Source organism: Oncorhynchus masou, chromosome 12 (genome assembly GCF_036934945.1).
Source record: "Oncorhynchus masou masou isolate Uvic2021 chromosome 12, UVic_Omas_1.1, whole genome shotgun sequence".
NCBI lineage: Eukaryota > Metazoa > Chordata > Actinopteri > Salmoniformes > Salmonidae > Oncorhynchus > Oncorhynchus masou.
Genome location: NC_088223.1, coordinates 33,422,064 through 33,444,546, shown reverse-complemented (window position 1 = coordinate 33,444,546; position 22,483 = coordinate 33,422,064). Strand labels below are relative to the sequence as shown.

The 22,483-nt window shown below is 42.8% G+C and overlaps 1 protein-coding gene across 1 annotated transcript in view; it reads right to left on the bottom strand.

Annotated features, from left to right (window-relative positions):
- Positions 1 to 16,049: 16,049 nt before the first annotated feature.
- Positions 16,050 to 22,483, bottom strand: part of LOC135549877 (teashirt homolog 1-like) — a 33,352-nt gene continuing 26,918 nt past the window's right edge. The window contains exon 2 of the mRNA XM_064980250.1: positions 16,050 to 20,566. Within this exon, the coding sequence (XP_064836322.1) occupies positions 17,178 to 20,566 (3,389 nt within the window). The 3' untranslated portion in view covers positions 16,050 to 17,177. The remainder of the gene's footprint in view (positions 20,567 to 22,483) is intronic.

Genomic DNA, 22,483 nt, shown 5'->3' with positions numbered 1-22,483 from the left:
CTCCATTAGTGCTCCCCTCACCCGTTCTCCATTTGGGCTCCACTCACCGTGTCGACTTTCCCCCACCATGGTTCGTCAATGTAATGACCTCTCTGGGCTCGTTTAGGAAAAAGCTGTGTTATCGAACATGACCGCATTTGCTCAGGTTTAAAATACGGACCTTGGTGAAAATGTAACCCCCCACACCCACCCAGCACCCCCAAGGCTTCCCCTGAAAGAGAACGATGAAGAGGGGCCTGGAGAAAAGAGAACGAAAAGAGGGGGAGGTGAAAAAAAAACAGAGTGAGGCCGGCTAGACATCAGAAGATGGATATGATGGCAGGCGGTTTTGGCCTGTGCGTCACTCCACATCGCCTTGGCTACTGATCTGTTCTCCCGACACTGCCCGCCGAGCACATTTCCATCAAACTGATCAAAAAGCTCCTCTGATGGCTCCAGGCACTGCTTGCTGTTAGGGCTTCATATTAACCATCTCCCAGACCACTAGGGTGGTGTAACACAGTCCTTTGAGTGTCCATGTATTATCAGAGAGTGAGATTCTTGTTCTGGGGTGTGTGTGTGTGTGTGTGTGTGTGTGTGTGTGTGTGTGTGTGTGTGTGTGTGTGTGTGCGTGCGTGCGTGCGTGCGTGCGTGCGTGCGTGCGTGCGTGTGTGTGTGTGTGTGTGTGTGTGTGTGTGTGCGTTTGTGCGTGTGTGTGTGTGCGTGTGTGCGTGCATATACACCAGCGTTATTGTTGTTTGGATCTGAGTGTGTCATATTGAAAGCAATTAGTACAGCGAACAGGCCCCAAGGTGCGTTCAACCCGTGCTTATCTCTCATCACACACACACACACACACACACACACACACACACACACACACACACACACACACACACACACACACACACACACACACACACACACACACACACACACACACACACATCCCTCTGTCTCCAGCAGACGAGGCTACGTGTGCTCCTGATGATAATGGTAATATTACAAGGCCCCAAGCAGAGGATTGGAATGGGCCTTGGTAATGACCCATTAAAGGAGAAGGAGAGTGGCAGCCATCTCTACACACTCAGTGAGCCATCATCATACTGTACGCCTGGCATTAGATTGCAGTATCCTTACATAGCATACCACTGCTGTTTTAAAGGGGAGGGTTATGAGTACTAGTTGTACTGTAGGCTGATATGAACACTGATTTTGTTTGTTTTACCACTACAGAGTCAAATGGACGCACTATAGGGGTTTCGCTCTCTGATGACAGACCCTACATCCCAACAACCACGCACACATACACACACACATACACAAGCAGGCCGACACGCACACTCACGCACACAATCACAAAGGACTACATTGAAATAACACAATAATTGCAACTCCATAGCAGCAGACAATAAGGTTCATGTTAAATCGATAGTTGCATAAATCAAAGGTAATGTTTTTAGCCTGTAAACTAAAAGGTGTTCAGCTGGCGTCAGCTGGTGAACTTGCAGTAGCACGGATCAGTAAATTCATGGGGCCAGTACTTCCTCTATGACATCATAGAGTAATTAACTAAATTCATAGATTACTCCTCCCTCACGCGGTCACGCGTGCCATTGTTATGAACGTTCTTAAACCGCCCTCTGCCAGCGGCGCCATAGTGGTTCCCAAATGTCTTGATTAACCCAATCATTCTGGACGGAGGCTAACTACTGTTTCATCTATACTGTACAAACATATCAACGCAACATGTAAAGTGTTGGTCCCATGTTGGTCCCATGACCTGAAATTAAAGATCCCAGAAGTGTTCCATAAGCACAAAAATATTATTTCTCTCAAATGTTGTGATCAAATTTGTTTACGTCCCTGTTTGTGAGCATTCCTCGTTTGCCAAGATAATCCATCTACCTGACAGGTGTGGCATATCAAGAAGCTGATTAAACAGCGTGATCATTACAGAGGTGCACCTTGTGCTGGAGATAATAAAAGGCAACTCTAAAATGTGCAGTTTTGTCACACAACACAATGCCACAGATGTCTCAAGTTTTGAGGGAATGTGCAATTGGCATGCTGACTGCAGGAATGTCCACCAGAGCTGTTGCCAGAGAATTTAATGTTAATTTCTCTACCATAAGCTGCCTTCAACGTCACTTTAGAGAATTTGGCAGTACGTCGAACTGGCCTCACAACCACAGACCACGTGTCATCACAGGACTTCCACATCCGGCTTCTTCACTTGCGGGATCTTCTAAGACCAGCCACCCGGACAGCTGATGAACTTTATTTCTGTAATAAAGCCCTTTTGTCGGATAAAACTCATTCTGATTGGCTGGGCCTGGCTTCCCAGTTTGTGGGCCTGGCCCCTAAGTAGGTGGACCTATGCCCTCCCAGGCCACCCATTGCTGCACCCTTGCCCAGTCATGTGAAAACCGTAAAGCCTAATGAATTTATTTCAATTGACTGATTTCATTATATGACATGTAACTTAGTAAAATCGTTGAAATTGTTGCATGTTGCATTTATATATTTTTTCAGTAATACATGACACAAGACTGGGGTGGCAGGGTAGCCTAGTGGTTAGAGCGTTGGACTAGTAACCGAAAGGTTGCAAGTTCAAATCCCCGAGCTGACAAGGTACAGATCTGTTGTTCTGCCCCTGAACAGGTAGTTAACCCACTGTTCCTAGGCTGTCATTGAAAATAAGAATTTCTTCTTAACTGACTTGCCTAGTAAAATAAAGGTAAAAGACTGAAATATAACAAAATCATTTGACATAGAAGGAATATATATATATATAATGTTTATTAATTATGAAATAACGGAAAAATGTTAATAACATTCCACCGATGAGGCCAGTAGATCATTTGAATGCAGGAACAGGCTACATGAGCCATCCTCGATCTGAAACACGTCTTGTAGACTTAAACACACCAGAAATCCTAAGTGAGGAAGCAAGGCCAAAAAGAGCTGGTTCAAAGATCCGTCTCATTTGCAAATGACTCATCACTAGAGTGTCAGCTATTGGCAGAGTGCAAGGTCAGTGCACTGTACACATTCCCAACACATACTCCCGCACATGTAAAAGGGACATTCAGCTAGTTTTCTGAACTTTACACTGGATTTGTTAGTTTAAGTTGCTAGTAGACCACAGGGTAATTCGATAGCGTCCAATCAAGTTTTCAGTAAATGTTTTAACTCATAACAATTAAGTAAAATATAACATCCCATTATTTACATACACATACAATTTTTTTATTTCGATACATTGGACCATAGAAGTGATTTCAAAATGTAGGCTTTTTCGCAATGATGTTGTGTGGCACTTCGTGACATATTTGATTTGTTGGCTCTCCGAAATGTGGCGTGTGTGTATATAAATAACAGAAGTGACTCGCCTATCAGTGATGTGTGTGTGTGTGTGTTTGGGGGTTGAAACGTGTGGATTTTTCCTCTGCATTGCTGTCTCGTTCCCCGCGTTCCCGCTGACATGTCTGATCAGAAAGTGATGACAGCCTATGATTGTCAAACAGCCTGTCGCTGAGTGACAGGTTGGCTTTGGCATACGCTAATGCTCTCCCTCTTTCCCCTCTTCCGCCTGTTTTTGACACATCTCCTGGCAGTCGGGGTTGGCTTAACTCGGAGTGAAAGTTATAAAACACAACAACAACAGACACACAGGCAGTGAGTGCACCACCAGTTGAACTCAATCTCTGTGTGTTGTTGTGCTAGGGGAGTCGCATTCAATGTCGCACGTCAAAGTTCCCACTGTTAGGTGAAATGGAAGCCAGCGAAGATAGTGACACTGTGGAAGTCGCAGCCTGGGCTGGAGACAGAAAGACGGGTTTGGCGAGTGTCTTGCTCAACTCAAAATAAGGCCTATACCCATCAAACTCAATGACTGGACAGCTAGGATACGTGCAGCGCTTTCTAATAGTCAGTACAGAGTGTATTCCTGGATTGTGCACCTCCAGAGATGTCCACCGTAACAAATATTATAATAAGTGACAATGCTTGTGAATAATAACTGCCATCACTCGTTTCATTATTTAGTGTTCCGCCCTACAGACAAACAACCCTGTGTGCAGTATGTCAATGTCAACAACAATATGTGGTTCAAATCTGCTATGCTAATACAGGGGGCTTAACTTAGTCAAATGTGCTAGTCTTTGCTTTATATAGAACTGGCCTTTGCATTGCTTCTAGTTATAACAGGGCACAGTAGCTTCACTATCCAACCAGCTACAAGGAGGAGGATGCATAAATTAGAGTGTATCCTTCAGAAGGACTTAAGCCCCTCCCCTAACCCTAACACGGACGATGGAAGAATGTTTTTTTTTTTTTACAGAGGAATCCCACAATATAAGTGGTAAAAATAAATATAGCTGGTTGTGCCAGACATTTTATAGATAGAAGATAAGTAGCTGATTGTTTTTAAATGTGTGCATGCTTTTCTCCTGTGGGAAAACAACAGCTGATTCAGGGAAAGGGAAAGGGAGCAAAGGGAAAGGGAGCCAATAGGAGACACGAGGTTCCTTAGTAGGAGGAGGCTATCGAGTCAAGGAGGACACTCCACTGTTTGCCAATTAACTTATTGACACTTTCCTCGACCACTCAACCGCTTATCGGTTTCCGGGTCACGGAGGAGAGGAGGACGGAGTAGTCGAGGAGAGAACCTATTTTTGCCCAATTGAGAATCTCAGCATCTACGGGAGTAAGCCACACCCAACACCCTTCTTATTGGTCCTCTGGTCAGCTGGGACTCTATGGATGCATCTCTATAGTCAGAAGTGGTTTACTCTACTCATCTCCTCTCCTCATCTCCTCCCCTTCATCTTCACTGATCTGAAAACTAAGATTTGTTGTCTGATCTTTAATGTCAGTACAGATGAAAAAGCACAACGAATGTCATTGAAAGACATATTTTTTTATAAAGCACTTCCGAACGAGGACTTAAAATCAGCCGGCTACTTGCAGGGGAGCATCCCTGCATTTGATTAATCCATTCTGCTGTAATTGTGTTCAAGCTAACAAAAACCTGATCACCTGGGAATCTAATTGACATGACAAGTAGGTGTGACAATGTATTCTCAAAGTGTGACAAACTATAGGCCTCTGTCCCCTGCAAACTTTGTTGAAGTCAGCTCTGCTGCTTCCGTCGCAAGATCTGGGACACGGCAAACTCTCGGTGGAAATGTTAGGTAAGACAAAAGTGACAAGCCAGCATCCATCCCCTCTTCAACATGTCTATTTATATTTATATTCATATTCATGAGCTATCGGACCATCGTGTAGCCATGCATTTAGTGTTATTGCTAGTGGTGGACTTCAGCCTCTCTCCTGCCATCTGACAGAGAACAACGACTCTAGCTGAGTGACAAAGGACCAGCAGTTCCGTGTGCTAAATCATCGACCCTGATGTAGGTGCGGCAGAAGGGAAGGAATTTCATCTGGGGGACTCTCCCCTTCACTTTGGGCATTAAGTGGATTGTTTGTTCCCCTAGATATCTTAAAGACATACAGAGCCTTCAGAATGTATTCACACCCCTTTACTTTTTACACATTTTGTTGTGTTACAGCCTGAATAAAACAAATATTTAATTGAGGTTTTGTGGCACTGATCTACACACAATACCCCTGTAATGTAAAAAGGTAATTATGTGTGTAGAACATTTTCTAAATTAATTAAAAATGTCATGTCTTGAGTCAATAAGTATTCAACCCCTTTGATATGGCAAGCCTAAATAAGTTTAGGAGTAAAAATAAGCCTAACAAATCACATAAGTTGCATGGACTCATTCTGTGTTCAAGAGTAGTGGTTAACACGATTTTTGAATGACTGCCCCATCTCTGTACCCCACACATACAATTATATGTAAGGTCCTTCAATCTAGTAGTGAATTTCAAGCACAGATTCAACCACAAAGACCATGGAGGTTTTTCCAATGCATGGCAAAGAAGGGCATATAACGTATATTTTTTAAAGGAGATGTTGAATATCCCTTTGAGCATGGTGAAGTTATTGATTAGGCTTTGGATGGTGTATCAATATACCCAGTCCCTACAAAGATACAGGCATCCTTCCTAACTCGGTTGATGGAGAGGAAAGAAACTGCTCACGGACTTCACTGTGAGGCCAATAGAGATTTTAAAACAGTTAAGAGTTTAATGGTTGCGATATGAGAAAACTGAGGATGGATCAAGATCTTTGTAGATACGAACCTAAATGACAGAGTGAAAAGAAGGAAGCTTGTACATAATACATAATTGTACAAAAGATTCATCCTGTTCGCAACAAGGCACTTAAGCAATTCTGCCAAAGTTATTGCAAAAAAAATAAAAGTGTTATGTTCGGGGCAAATCCAGCACAACACATCACTGACAACCACTCTTCATATTTTCAAGCATGGTGGTGTCTGCATCATGTTATGGGAATGCTTGTCATCGGCAAGGACTAGCGAGTTTTTTTAGGATGAAAAGGAACAGAATACAGCTAAGCTCAGGCAACATCCTAGAAGAAAATCTGGTTCAGTCTTCTTTCCAATAGACACTGGGAGACAAATTTAACTTTCAGCAGGACAATAACTCAAAACACAAGGACAAATCTACACTGGAGTTGCTTACCAATAGTACATTAAATGCTTCTGAGTGGCCTAGTTACAACTTTTAAAATCTTTGGCAAGACTTGAAAATGGCTTTCTGGCAATGATCAACAACCAACTTGACAGAGCTTGAAGAATTTGTTAGAGACTTACCCAGAAAGACTCAGCTGTAATCGATGCCAAAGGGGATTCTAACAAGTTTTGTCTCAAAGGGTTAATACCCATCTAATCAAGCAATAATAGTTGTATTTTTCATAACTTTTTAAAATAAATGTTAGAATATGTCTTCCACTTTGACATTACAGAGTATTTTCTGTAGATTGTTGACCAAAAATGACAATTCAATCAATTTTAATCCCACTATGTAACACCACCAAATGTGGAAAAAGTGATGGGGTGTGAATATTTTCTGAAGGAACTGTATATGTCTGATAGTTGCCGTCAAACTGTCGGCAGAGTTCCGCAGTTGTTAATTTATGGCCTCCCATTTGAACTCACCTCGTGACTCCTGCAAAAAGAAATGAGCATTGGGTCTGTGTGGAGAAGTCGCGAGCTGTAAGATACAGTTTGTTTAACTAAATCACTAACATTTTCCTTGATATGGGAAAGCACAATATCGAGGAATTTGCACTTACCTTCATTTCGGTTCAAAGGTCACCCCCTGAATTGTAATGATGATCTCAGTTCTCATCATACACTCGTCTTGTTACCCTTGATGAGGTCATAAGGAAGCCTCTCCAGTCCCCACAAAATGACCCTTCCCCCTCTAGAGTCTTGTTACAACATCAGAGAGAGGAGAGCCAACCGTGTACATGACCCCAAAAACCATGTACATGACCCCAGATATACATTATGCATAGATAGACTGATGGATGAGGATGGAGAAGAAACAGTGTACCTTCAAAGTGACATGACGGCGGACAATGTCAATGATGTCGGCAGCACCAGCAGCAGTGATAGATACAAACCTTTCTGAATCAATTTGAAATCGATAGGACATGTCTGTACATGCTGTGAGTGCATCCGGCAGGACGCAAGTAAGGTTTAGTCTGCTTCTCAGCATGGATGCATGACAATGAATCACTATTATCGTTGACTTTTTTTTTGTGTGATGGATAGTGTATGTATATTTGAATGTTGCGATTGTCGCTCTCATGACAAGTGAATGCTATGAACATGAGACCGATTGGGACTGCAGAGGTAGAAGTCATGACCATTGCTGTTCCGATAGGGAAACATACTGTAAATTTGATCAGTCAGTGTTGTTGTTGACTTTGAGTTGTTGTTGACTACCAATAAGGACACTGCAGTCATGGAAAGTGTGTATGACTACCTATCTAGTCCTTTGAAGTAGAAATCTCTATCCCCATCTCCTCCCATCATCCCTCAGGAGTCCCTTCCCTGCGAGAATCCACCTGACAGCGCTGCTGTACATAGAAACGCCTTCACCTCTCAACATTATGCGGATGCATCGTCCGTGGGTCGAGTGAGCCTACTCCGACATGTGTCAGCAGCTCGCGGGTTTTTGGCTAATGATGCCGCACTGGCTAGACCGCTGCCCCTCCGTAGGCTCCCGCAACCAGGAAACAGCCGTCTCGCTGATTAAAAACAAAACCACCCCCCCCCCAAAAAAAGCAGGAGAGAACATGAACCACTGTCAAGTCGGACTTGATGAGGACACAAGATCTGTGTCACCTGAATTCACAGGCATAATTATGACAGCCAAGTTGTGATCGCCTGTCTGGGACGTGTCACTTTTTGGAGTTTGCGCTTATTCTCATGCAAATGTCAGGAATCAGGATTGGACAGAATGTGAATGAGACTCCACACGTTACGGGACCCACCACAGTGTCCAAGGCTTATATACCAACCATGTGACAGTGGTTTCTCTTGTACCTCGGGGGGTTGGGAAACACATTGACATTAAAATCGGGCAACCTGTGCCAGGAATAGTCTCAGGTAACAAGGGAATGTCGACAGAACCTCGGGCTTCGAGAAAGAACGAGCCATCTCTCTTCCTCAGGCCCTAAAGGACAAATCTACATGTTCCTATACACAAAAGGGGAAAGAGCTATCTCTGTTATTACTAATGTACACAGGTGACATTTTTCCTTCTCTTATCAATTTAACATTTGATTGCTAGAGGAATCCCACTGCAGCAGTAGTAGCTTTTGTTGCCCATGGAGGCCCTATGCAATTACAGACTGAAGAAATATCATTCAGCCTTGGTGCAATTCAATCGTTTAGTCTCGAATGCATGGAAATGTATACTAATCTTACCACAATGCATGTGGACTGAGGGGAAAATACATAAATTAGACATAAAAATGTATTTCTTCTCATTGTTTGTACATGAGATGGTATATCCCTATCCGTGAGATGGTATATATCCCATCAGTCAGAAAGGATATAATGGCTTATTGAGTCACTTCAAGGTAAATTATACTGAACAAAAATATAAACGCAACATGAAACAATTTCAAAGATTTTACTGAGTTACAGTTCATATAAGGAAATCAGTCAATTGAAATAAATTAATTGGGCCCTAAACTATGGATTTTACATGACTGGGAATACAGATATGTATCTGTTGGTCAAAGATACCTTAAAAAACTTAGGGGTGTGGATCAGAAAACCAGTCAGTATCAGGTGTGACCACCATTTACCTCATGCAGCGCGACACATCTCCTTTGCATAGAGTTGATCAGGCGGTTGATTGTGGCCTGTGTGGAATGTTGTCCCACTCCTCTTCATGCTGAAACATGAGGTGATAGCGGGGAATGATAGGCACGACAATGAGCCTCAGAATCTTGTCACAGTATCAAATTGCCATTGATAAAATGCAATTGTGTTTGTTGTCCACAGCTTATGCCTGCCCATACCATAACCCCATCACCACCATGGAGTACACTGTTCACAGCGTTGACATCAGCAAACTGCTCACCCACATGACGCACTCCACGTGGTCTGTGGTCATAAGGCTGGTTGGACGTACTGCCAAATTCTCTAAAATGACATCGAAGGTGGCTTATGGTAGAGAAATGAACATTCAATTCTCTGGCAAAAGCTCTAGTGAACATTCCTGCAGGCAAAACTTGACACATCTGTGGCAGTGTGCTGTGTGACAAAACTGCACATTTTAGAGTGGTCGTTTATTGTCCCCAGCACAAGGTGCACCTGTGTAATGATCATGCTGTTTAATCGGCTTCTTGATATGCCACACCTGTCAAGTGGATGGATTATCTTGTCAAAGGATAAATGCTCACTAACAGGGATATAAACAAATGCACATAATTTGAGAGAAATCCGTTTTTTGCACGTATGTAACATTTCTGGGATATTTTATTTCAGCTCATGACACATGGGACCAACATATGTTGCATTTATATTTTTGTTCAGTGTACAACAGCATTTAGACAAAATAAAGGTCAAATAAAAAGTGAATCTATTCAACAATGAAGAGGTATGCTTTCAGTTGCTTCCAACAGTGACTGATGCCAAAGTGAAGATGCTATAGCCTGTCATCACCACACACCTGCGGGCATCATCAAGAAAAAGTGTTTGATAGATTCAAAAACACAGTTTGGCAGCCATCATTATTCTCCAAAGAGAAGCTTTTGTCACATCTCCATTCTTCAGGAGCGTTAGCCTGATGAATAGCGTCTGAGCTCTATCTCTGAACACAGTTTACTTCTGACAGGGACACGACACTTTACAAGATGGCTCTATTTCGAGCAATGGAATGAACACTGTCCGACATTAACGTTTTTGTTTTTGTTTTGAGTCTTCATTTCCTATCTTCAGGCCTGAAGACCAGGAAATGTAAAAGGATAGATCAGCCATATTCAACAGGCGAACAAACTGTGGTGTGAATTCGAACCCAGAAGAGGCTCATACGGACCACAGCTCCTGACAAAAAAATAAAAAATAAAAAAAGGTAGTGATTTGTTACTACTGTACGCCAATAAATGACACATTTGTGTGACCGGACCTTCTCAAATGGTAGTTGAGTACCCCTGGGATAGATGATGGAAGTTAGCGACTAATCGTCTACAGTATGATTGGATCATAGCAGCAATGCAGAGTACAGTTTAGGACATCCCTACTCCGTATGACATACAGTAAGTCCCTACTGAGATATAGGTGAAGTACATGTCGTTCAAGGATTGTAATTCTTATGTACTTTTACTTGCACTCTTGCAGGTGTCTTGAGTGGAACAGAGAAATATAAGATGAGTGACACGGGGTTGTTTAAATTATTTCCACAGTTTCCCTTTGTATTCATTTTGTGAGGAGGAAATTAACGTACAACGATATGTCTGCCACAAGTCACAAGACTTTACATTCACTCACTATGTTTCCAGACACAGTTTTTATGCAAGTAAAGGAATGCCATGTAAAGAAAATCAACAGCTGTGATGGAAACCGGATGTTTCGGTACAAGTTTATAAATCCCTACAGATAATTTGTTCGTTCGACACATTGGTGGGACCTTTTATGTGTCTGTACAAATCATAATGCGAGATATTACGGTGGAAATGCCTTTATGCGCAAATATTGATATAATAACCATCATATCGATGACATGGTGTGTGGTCCTCCGACTAGGACCTGGAAAACCATACAGTTTGTTAGGCTACAGATTAAATAAATTGTGATGAACTTCGCAGGGTGATGAGTTTGATGCTCCTTTACAATAAGTATCGAGGGTCTTATTCTGGTGACATAATGATCGATGCTTGACTGCAGTTTGACAAATACAAATATTCTTATCCATAATAATCTCATCATGTAGACTAGCCTACCTGCACAGCCTACCTGCACTGTAGGCTATCTGCGAGCTGTTGGGTAGAGCACACATACTAAGACCAGAGGAGGCACATTTGCTATTTAAAGCAACAGTTTTTGTGACAAAACTATCGGGAGAGTCGATAATGCAATGGAAACATATTTAACTTTTTATTTTGTATTCGGTACATGAAAACTGAAGGGAAAGCTTTCTGTTTTGTGTGCACTACTTCATCATCACATCCTACTGGTAGGAAATTGTGCATATTTTCTTGATGCATATTTTTATTTTTATTCGCATGAAAATCTGTCACCAATTGGATGGACACATAGCTACTTTCTACAATTGTCTGGCCACCAATACATCATGGAATGATATTTTCAAATATTTGCAGTACACTGCAGCACTCTGACACTGGCTTTTCCTTTCGATTATTATAAATCGTAAACAAATAGAATTCATCATGAGGCCTTTTGCTGTAAACATCATATGTATTCCACTGCCTGTGTGTGTGTTTTGTCGGGTACTATTGGTGACATCTAGCCAATTAATTTTTCTGGTTATCTTTAAAGCAAAGAAAGAGGAATCGCAAGAGAACAAACAAAACATTGGCTGACTGATTGAGGGGCTGTGTTTTTGTGATGACAGCTCCTTTACAAAACGGGCAAATGAAATCCAGAAAAACATATATTCATATTTCCCGTGGTTGAAAGCAATGCTGGTCAATGTTAAAACTTAACTCTGTGATTGGGCTTTTTTATCACGTGTAATGCCTTCAGAAGGTATTCACACCCCTTCACTTTTACCACATTTTGTTGTGCTACCACATTCATTTTAAATGGATTAAATGTAGATTGTGTGTCAATGGCCTACACACAATACCCCTATAAGGTCAATGTGGAATTAGGTTTTCAGAAATGTTTACAAATGTGCTTAACAAGTCACATAAGTTGCATGGACTCACCCTGTGCAATAAAAGCATTCAACACTATTTTTTTTATGACTACCTCATCTCTATACGCCACACATGCAATTATCTTGTAACGTCAGCTTCCAGCTCACACCCTCAAACATGTTGGTCCCCTGAACGGAGCTCACTCTCCAGATCCCAATCACCTGAATTCTAATCACCTGTTCACACACCTATATGTAATTATCACACTATTTAGTTCAATTCTTTGCACCGGCATCACTGTGAGGTATTGTTTGTTTTGTGACACACGTCTTTCTGAGCTCTCCCCCCACCCCCTTGATTTTACTCCTCCCATGTATGATAGTTTTTGCCTGCCTCGCTAATGATGCCTTTAGCCTATTGGATTTCCTGTTATCTACCCATTGCCTGGACTACGTTACTAGCCTTTTCCCTGCCTGTACTCTTGTCCTTTTGGACCCCCTGTGTATGACCTTCTGCCTGCTCCTAGACCCAGCTACCTGCCTCCTCCTGTTGTCCTCTGCAATAAACACCTGCTGCGCCCTGCGCATGAAACCAGCTCTGTCTCCCCTTGTGTTCATTACATACCTGTAAGGTCCCTCAGTCGAACAGTGAATTTCAAACACAGATTTAACCACAAGACCAGGGAGGTTTTCCAATGTCTTGCAAATAAGGGCACCTATTGGTAGATGGCTAAAAAAAACAAAGCACATATTGAATATCCTTTTGAGCATGGTGAAGTAATTAATTACACTTTGGATGGTGTATCAATACACCCAGACTCTACAAAGATAGTCATCCTACCTAACTATTTTGCTGGAGAGGAAGGAAACTGCTTTGGGATGAGGTCAATGGTGGCTTTAAAACAGTTACAGAGTTGAATGGCTGTTATAAGAGAAAACTGAGAATAGATCAACAACATTGTAGCTACTCCACAATACTAACCTAATTGACAGCGTGAAAAGAAGGACAACTGTACAGAATAAAAATATTCCTAAACATGCAGCCTGTTTGTAAAAAGGCACTAAAGTAACTGCAAAAAATGTGGCAAAGAAATTAACTTCATGTTCTGAATACAAAGTGTTATGTTTGTGGCAAATTCAACACATCACTGTGTACTACTATTCATATTTTCAAGCATGGTGGTGGCAGCATCATGTTATGGGTATGCTTGTCATCGGCAAGGACTAGGAAGTTTTTTGGGATAAAAATAAACGGAATAGAGCTAAGCGCAGGCAACATCCTAGAGGAAATCCTCATTCAGTCGGCTTTCCAACAGTTACTGGAAGACAAATTCAACTTTCAGCAGAACAATAACCTTAAACACAAGGCCAAATATACACTGTAGTTGTTCCTGAGTGGTCTAGTTAGTTTTGACTTAAATCACTGTGAAAATATAGGGCAAGACCTTAAAATGGCTGTTTAGCAATGACCAACCAACTTGACAGAGCTTGAATAGTTTAAAAAAATAATGTGCGAATATTGTACAACCCAGGTGTGCAAAGCTCTTAGAGACTTACCCAGAAGGACTCACGGCTGTAATCACTGACAATGGTATTAGTTCTAACATGTATTGACTCAGGGGTGTGAATATTTGTGTAAATTAGATATTTCTGTATTTCATTTTCAATACATTTGCTAATATTTCAAAAGACAAAAAACACTTTCTCATTATGGGATATTGTGTGTAGATGGGTGAATCAGTTAATCCATTTTGAATTCAGGCTGTAACACAACAAAACAAGATGTGGAATAAATCAAGGGGTATGAATACTATCTGAAGGAACGGTATACGTGCAGCATGTGATACCAGACCATGAGTTCAAATGGCCTTGAGTGTTTGCTGGAGCCAGGCTTTAGTACCAGATGGTTTGCACATTTGGGACTGTTCCATTGTGCCAAGCAAGCTCAATCAAGCCCAGGTAAAGCATTTTTTATTAAATTCCAGTAGATAGTAGACTATACCACTCAACCAGCAACTTCTTTACACAAAGGGAACTTGGTAAGTGGACCCCACGTCTACCCAATCAGTGACTAAACAAAAGCCGATACATCATTTCATAAGATACTGTACCTGAACTTCTCCCAATAAATGTTTTCCATTTAAGAATATTTCCACCTGTTTGTACCAACTGAACAAACCCCATATATTCGTTTTTCAAAGCAGTGTTTACCCCCAATGTTTATGTCCCATGTCGACTCAACTTTCCTCTGTGACTTAAATCCCTTAGAATGTGTTTTTTTCTCCTTTTATGGCTTCCAGGTACTGACTTCCCCGGCTCCTTATTGTTTCTCTCTAAAGTGCCTCAGGCGAGTGTAAAAGAGATGTGTTGGGTGGCAGATGTGTCATCTTAAATACCTTCCGGAAGAAACCTGCCACGCCCCCTTTATCGAGTTCCCAGGTGCCTCAGAGAAATTGGAGGCTTAATTCTATAATACATCGGAAACTGTTAAGTCCCTCACAAATCCTGATTTTAATGACAATGTCCTTTATTCTCTATATTTTGGCAAGAGAAGTGACTAAGCCTACTGTATATACCCATGTCCTATGGTAACTTACATTTGAAGTTATTCCTACTGGGATTAAATGTGCTGACTGTCAATTCTTTGAGTTCTGTTTTTTTTTCAAATAGTCAGATGCCATTGACGACTGATCTCTGAACTTGTGGAGGACAATTGCTCTGGCCTATCTGTGATGGCATAGAAACTTACTGTAATATACAATGTGTATGTTACATTATCTAATGAAATCATTGGATTGGGCGGAGGATATTAGATTTTGCTATCATCAAAACAATACATTTAGTTCTCTACCGGTCACACTGGTGCATCGATGATACTATTGAACCAAAGACTTATGACACATGACATACGCAACGCTTATGACTATACTATGACACCTGTCATTACCAATCCATGACATTCAAGAGATTCATAATATTATTTGATTGACTGATGTGTAACGGTTTTGGGAAGCTATTTGTCCGTTCAAGTAAAAGAGAGTTCGAGATGATATATTCTCGCTCATTCCCTCGTATTGATTTTTTTCTTCTCTGTGGCCCCCTGTGTCCACAACACATAACCGTCCCGTAATTGAGTTGAAAGGAGTAAAAAACGTTTGATTCCTGAGGTCCACGAATCCCCCTGGAATCCAGTGTGTTGTGTTCGAGGCAAAGCTATGCAAATCTGCTTAACTGTGCCTCCCGATGTTGCCGTCTGCTCTGCAGGTAGCTGCATTGTGGCCTTACTTATGATTACAGCGATTTACATAGTCTAAGGGCTAGGACCGCTCTAAGATCATTAACAAAAGGGGAAGGCCGTCACCAGAAACAAACTGCTATGAGAAGACAGAGAAGCTTAACAGGCGATTGTTGTGCCAAACCCACAAGTTTCTCCACTCCGTTGTCACGTGAATCTCTTCAAAGTGCAGCTTGTTGTTTGTGGGTCCCTGTGACACATTAGCTCGTTTCTGTGACTTCATTAATGCTCATTGGTGTGTGTCATCAAGAGGCTGACAGACAAAACACACAATTTGACAGTCAATAGGAGTGTCTCTAAATCAGTGATAGACAAACTACATATGAAAGGTCATGTCTTGACCACTTAAAACACAAACATTTTTCTGAGGGTCAGGTTATCTTGAAGTCGAGAATTTACATATCCACTATGAATAAATAAAAGGTAGGTTTTCCTCCATGATGCTACATAGCCTTAATTATTAGGAAAAAAAATCGAATTTAACAAAGCAGAATCCAGGTTTAGAGTTTATTTTACAATTGCAGAAAAAAAAACAATACTTTCATGATTTAGAGGATAGAATTCTCAACAGTATTAATGATAAAACATTGAAATGTATAATTTATTGTGCATTGCATGTTTATTTTAACATACAGTACCATGCATCAGAAGAGATGGCCCGTGTAGTTATATTTAATCATGTAAACCACAACGAAGGACTTACTTTTCATTGAAAAAGGACATGTTCTGGCTCTACAGTATATATATATACTGTATATATTTATACCTATATACAGTACATAGTTATTTATTTTTTCCATATTTTCTATAAAGTGACAATATAAAAATGCACACAGTACAAAGAATGTTGAGCGTCTGCAAATAGCAAGATATGATTACATACATTTACACATTTACACATACTTGCTGATCATTTATATACTTATCAGTTTTAAAACCTCATTTACAAGTTGAAACTGAAGCGGCACACAATAATAAAAATACAACGGCTTTAAAAGCAAAAATAATACTTGATTAGTGAAACAAATATGCAGAGAAAAGCTGAACATATTCATGAGTATTCCATTCTTTCTGCAGTTTGTCATTAGGCCTACATATCATCCTTTAACATATTCTACCCCATATGCAATTTTGAGGTGTTCAGGAGAAGTGAGAATCTAAACGTTGAAATATCAGTGCCATGGAGTTTATTTTAACAATCCTAATGTGTACCTCTTCATAGTAGCCCAAGTGCAGAAATCCTTCTTACTTTTTCTCTTAAAATGAATTTCCAACATGATTAGTTGAAAACAACAGAAAACCTTCATATCAATCATATATTTTCAGAATTTGTGTGTTTGCGTCAATTGTTTTTTTTTTTTTTTTTTTTTAAATGTTGGTTTAATCTTAATTCACTGAAAAACATGCAGACAAACGATCATAAAGATCATAGAAACGATCCGCTAAATGTGTGTTGAAAAATCAAAAGACAACTGAAATCCAAAAACAGAACATGGCCCAGTTCTATGACAGCAGTTACTTCGGACTGATTCCACAAAGTCTCAGTTGAGATGCAGTGCAGTATTGAGATATAGTGCAACGGTTCAGTAATCAGTCATGCCATCAGCTTCGTCCACCTCATCTAGGCTTTATCAAACTTTTCTAGTTCAGTGACAAAGACGAGGTGGTCCTCCGGCGACTTTCCGTGTGTTTTGCTAAGGTGAAGCTTGACCGCGTGCTTGCTGACAAAGGTCCGATTGCAAAGCGTGCACTGAAATACAGAGCCCGAGTCTTCCTCGGTAAGTCCCAGGGAACTGAAAGTCTTCTCTGTTATCATTCTGGTAACTGCCTGCTGCTCCCTAATGTGATCTATTGAAAGCTTGGAGAGGTCCTTCATGCTAAAGCCTAAGTGGGACTCCAAATGATTTATGTAAGAGGAAGGAGTCCTAAACTGAGAGGCACAGTCACTGCACAGAAACAGGGGCTGGCCCGAGTCAATGTTCTTCAGGAATTTTGTCCCGCCTGTCCGCCTCAGCTGGTACTTGACGTTGGCCAGCCAATGGGAGATAGTGGTCAAGGAGAGACCGGTGAACTTGCAGATGTGGACCCGCTCCTGGGGGCCTAGGTCAGTCATGACGAACTTGCCGTCAGACGTCTCCCGGAGACAGGAGGTAAACTGGGCCTGAAGGATGAGGAGGTGCTGAGGATTCCAGTTGGACTGCCGGCCTTTCCTTTTCTGGACTGCAGAGAGCTCCTCCAAGCCATCCTCGAAGGCGCTGTTGTCCGCATCAGATTTCTCAGAGATGGAGGACGGAGTGGAGGATTTGGGCGTCAGACGGCCAGTCAGGTTCTTGACCATGTCGGAGATGTCCATCAAAGCATTTTGGGACGACAGAGATTCAGACAAGCTTGAGAGGATGGGTCTGTTGCTGTTATTGGTATTACAGTTGGGAGTGCTGTTTAGTGTAGTGAAGGTGCTGTTCGCAGTTAGTCCGTTAGTGACTTTGGATTTCGTCAAGTCCATGGGCTGGTCATTGTTGTCATAGAATGGATTGATTGACTGAACCGGTTTGACCTGAGTGGAGATGTTCATGGGCTTCTCCACCAGGTTGTTACTGATCTTGTACAGCTTCGACAGAGGGTCTAGATAGGGGGTGGCCGTCTTTGAGGCCTTTCCCAAGTGATTGTTCATGATGGACTGCAACGCACTGAGGGGGTTGACAAAAGGCTGCTCCGGTGAGTGATCAGTGATGATTCCCAAGCTGTTACAGCTGTTTCCAACTGCCGTTTTTGGCACGTCTGTTCCGTTCTTCGTTGACAAATCTGCTTTGTTGTCTTTTGCCTCTCCCTCTCTGCTTCTAGGCTCACTCTGATCCTCTACAGCAATGTGTTTCACTGACTTGTTGAGGCTATCCACCTTGGGTGAGCACCTCCTCTCCTTGGACAGTGGAGAGGGTGACTTGGCAGATCTCGCTTTGAATTTATTTTCAAAAGTCTTTTCCTCCTTCTCCTTCTTCACAGTGACCTTCCCTGTGACTTTTTCCACCAGCTCTTCCATGGCCAACACATTGTTCTTGTGGCTTGGAGGTGGGGAAGGACTGCTCGGAGAGTGGATCAGATTGCTGGAGTCAGAGGACATCATCTTCAAGCTGCTAGTGCTGAACAAGGGTTGAACCACCTGGACACTCTGCATGGAGGACTTCAAAGACCCATGGAGCTGGTAGGCAGCGTGGATGCTAGGGTAGCCAGCACCACCCCAAGTGGGCGTGCCAGTCTGGGCCTTGCTGATTGCACTTGACACAGTGAACTCTAAGGACTTCAGGATATCCAGACCTCCTTTGGGAGTCTCCTCCAGGTCTTCCTCTGTGAGATACTTGTAATGTCCAGCCTTGCCAGGTTTCTCGCATTTCTCAGTCGGATCCTCTTTCTCCTCTTTGATCTTCTTCTCTGGTTCACTCATCTCCATGTTCTCCTCATGCTCCTCCCTTTTCTCTTCAGTGGAGGAGGAGTGCAAGGGAGGAGAATCAGGCTGTGACTTCACATTGGACACCGGGAGTCGTGTAGAGGTCGGAGGGAGAGGAATGGACTGTATATTTTCCTCAACCACGGGGTCAAACACCAACTGCTTCCCCTTTTTGGATGCCGAGTTGGTCACTTTCAGAAAGTGTCCTGTGACCATCATGTGGGCTGTCAGTTGTTGCAGGGTGTCGTGGGAACTCCCACACTCCATGCATTTGAGGATCTGGGCCTTACGCGCCTCAAACTGCCAGGTGTAACTGGCGCCATTTTGGTAGCCGTAGCGGTTATTTGCTGTGACATAGGGGTTAACCACTTTCTGGTCTTTTGATGTCTCTCCCAGGTGTACACCAGGTGTGTTGTGGACAGACTCTGGTGAGCATGGGGACACCAAGTCCTGAAATGCTCTTTTTCTGGTAGGGGGCACCAGCTTTGAGACGAGGGCTGACATGGGTTCTTTTAGAGGCACTTTCTGGTAGTGTTTTGTTTTGATCATGTGGACGCTCAGGTCCTGCAGGGATTCAAAGGAGTGTCCGCAGTACATGCACTTGAGCACCTTTTGAGCGTCCTCCTTGCCTTCCATCTCCATGAGGGAGCGCTTACGGGGCTTGGACCACCTCTTTCCCCGCTCCTCCTCCTTGTCTTTGTTGTCATCACGGTAGTGGCCCGACTCACTCATGTGCACTGTGAGCCCCACCAGTGTGTCATAGGCTCCGCTGCAATCCTTGCAGCGGAACTTGCTGGCACCGGTGAACACCGGGCCGTAGAGCTTGTTGTTCTGCCGGTACAGCTGCACAGTGCTGAAGAGGCTTGGCTCGGGGAGGAGATTGTATGGTGTATGCTGAAGAGTTTTGGCCAAAGCAGCTTGGTGCCAGTCGTAGGCCACTCCACCTGTGCTGCCAGTGTTGGTAGTATTAGCGGTGCTTGTAGCGCTAGTGTTGCTGGTAGTGTTGGCAGGGGCAGAGGTGCCACTGCTGCTGTTGCTGTTGGTGTGGTTATTATTGTTCACAAGGCTGTTAGCATGACTGTTAAGGATAACGTTGCTCCCCTTGTGGCTGCTTCCATTGCTGTTGCTGATCACACTGCTGACCTTGTTGCTGTTACTTCTCAGCATGTCCATGGTGATGCTGGACCAAGAGGCTTCAGAGATCAGGTTAGCATAGACGGCTTTCATCTGCGCCAGGCTGTCCTGCAGAGACAGGCCGTTGGGGACCTTCAGGTGTTCTACTTCTCCTCTGACTGCCTCCTCCTCCTCCTTATCAAGTCCGTCCTTGGAGGGAGTACTCTGGAAGTCAATAAGCTGGTCGCTGGTATCACTGAGGGGAGAGGCATAGCCGGCGTCCGGGTTGGTCCCATTGCTGAGCGGGGAGTTCTGGAAGCTGAATCGGTCCCCGGCGTCGTCATCCTCATTGCAGAGGTACTCGCCGTCATGGCCGTCTAAGGAGAGGCCGTCGTCCTGCAGGTGCTCCTCATCGATCTTGTCATCAGCCTTAAATTCCTCCTCGTCCCCGTAAGCTGAAAAACACAAGATGAGAGGAAAAAGGGAAATCAGCCGACTCATCGGGGCAGAACATTCCATCAGATGTGTATAGAGATTCTTGATGTGTTTATCCCGTAATGCGTGTCTGTGTTTAACGTGTGTTTACCCTGCATGTCTGTGTCTCTGAGTGTGTAAGAGGGGGTGGGTGCAATGATTCTTAAGATATTTTAGTCAATAGTCCTGGTGGAGGATGCTGCTTTGCAATTATAAAAGTGGCAAACGTCCATATCTTGACGATGATAGATAGTCCCCTACACTGTGCAGCCTAACGAAGGCATCAAACAGTATGGCTCAGCAAGGGTAAAGGAGAACACAGATGAGCAAGAGGAATATTTCCCCTTGAGTTCAAAAACTAGGGACACAAGCACAATTCTACATGATGGAAAACCGGTTCCCAAAGCAGCAGATGCATATTAATCAACAGCGAGAGTCCACTGTGTTTGACAAAAAAGGTCAGTAGCCTACATTCAGTATGTTAGAACTCTCGTGTTTGTTGCTTTGTCGTGCTTTTATGTTTCAACTGCATGCTGTCATACACTCTATATGGATGTATACTGTTGAATGCAAAGATACAAAGGAAAGTTGACCGTCTTAAATCCTATCCATTTCAAATATCCAAATGATTAGACTGCCCAGGAAAAAAAAGGTGACCCAACAGTCACAAGCCAGTTCATGTACTAAAATGGCTTCCTCTCTTCTAGATGGAGGGCACGGACTCTCTCTGACTTTGAACCAGTCTCTGCTGCCACTGTGCCACTCACACCCTGCCCGTGACGTGTGACATAGCGATAGCGGGTGAGTGTGCCAGGCCCTCGGCTGGGATGGCACAGAGTTGGCATTGGCAGTGGAAGTCCTCACAGTATGACGCGTGGAAATTGCCGGTGGACATGACATGCCATGTTGTCACCGTCCATGCTGTACTAGTTCTCAGGGAGTCAAGTGTGCCGGCTTGCAGGGAGAAGGGAAACAGTGTTACCCACAGAGGATGGGGGCGTGAGTTCTGAGTATGTTTTCTCCACACAGAATGACTGTCAAGGTTATAGCAAGGTTCCTCTACATTTAATCACAGTACTTTTTAGTATTTTTTCAAATCAGAATTGAGGAAAAACTACACATTTGACCTAAATGTTTATAAAAATACATGTTTTCTTCAATACCAAAAAGATCATTATGTGGTAGTTCATCAGATAAAGGATGATTAAATGTTTTAACGAGTAACAACAGCATGGCTATGGTATGTGGCTAACGAAATAGCATTTTCCTCTGGATTTGACACTTTTTAAGTGTTGCCAGCCTCGAAAAGAGAATAATGGAACTCTTTGTCGGGGCACAAGATGAGAGAAAAATACTCCATCCATACCATTTACTTAATGACCATTATGGAACAGGACCGAGCACTTAACAAGGCACTGCCTGTGTTGATCAGCTGCCTGAGTGGTTATCTTTAATGGCAGACAAACGACATGGGATTCCAACCCCTGTAGCTATGCAGGAATTATGGCAGAAATGTTACTTTGAGAATAAGCCTATAAACAGTGTCAACTGTCTCTCAAGTATAATTCCAGGCCCTCTGGACTCCGAGACAATGTCAGACATCAACTTTCTCTAAACTGCACTAAGTAGCAAATTAAGAGTTGTAGAGGAACGTATTTCCAACTGTCAAACCTGTTAGAATTTTGCAATATTATGTCATGTTTCATTCAATATGACAATGTGCAGCATGGTAATTGTGAAGGAGAAATACATCGAGAAAAGGACAGAGAGAGTGAAAGAGAGACAGAGACAGACAGATAGAGACAGAGCTCGGGCAGTTCACTTTATCCTCTCCCATAAGATGCTTGTCCAAGGTGCCAGTATCAGTCTCTAGCGAGGAGGCAGATGTGCTGTCAGCC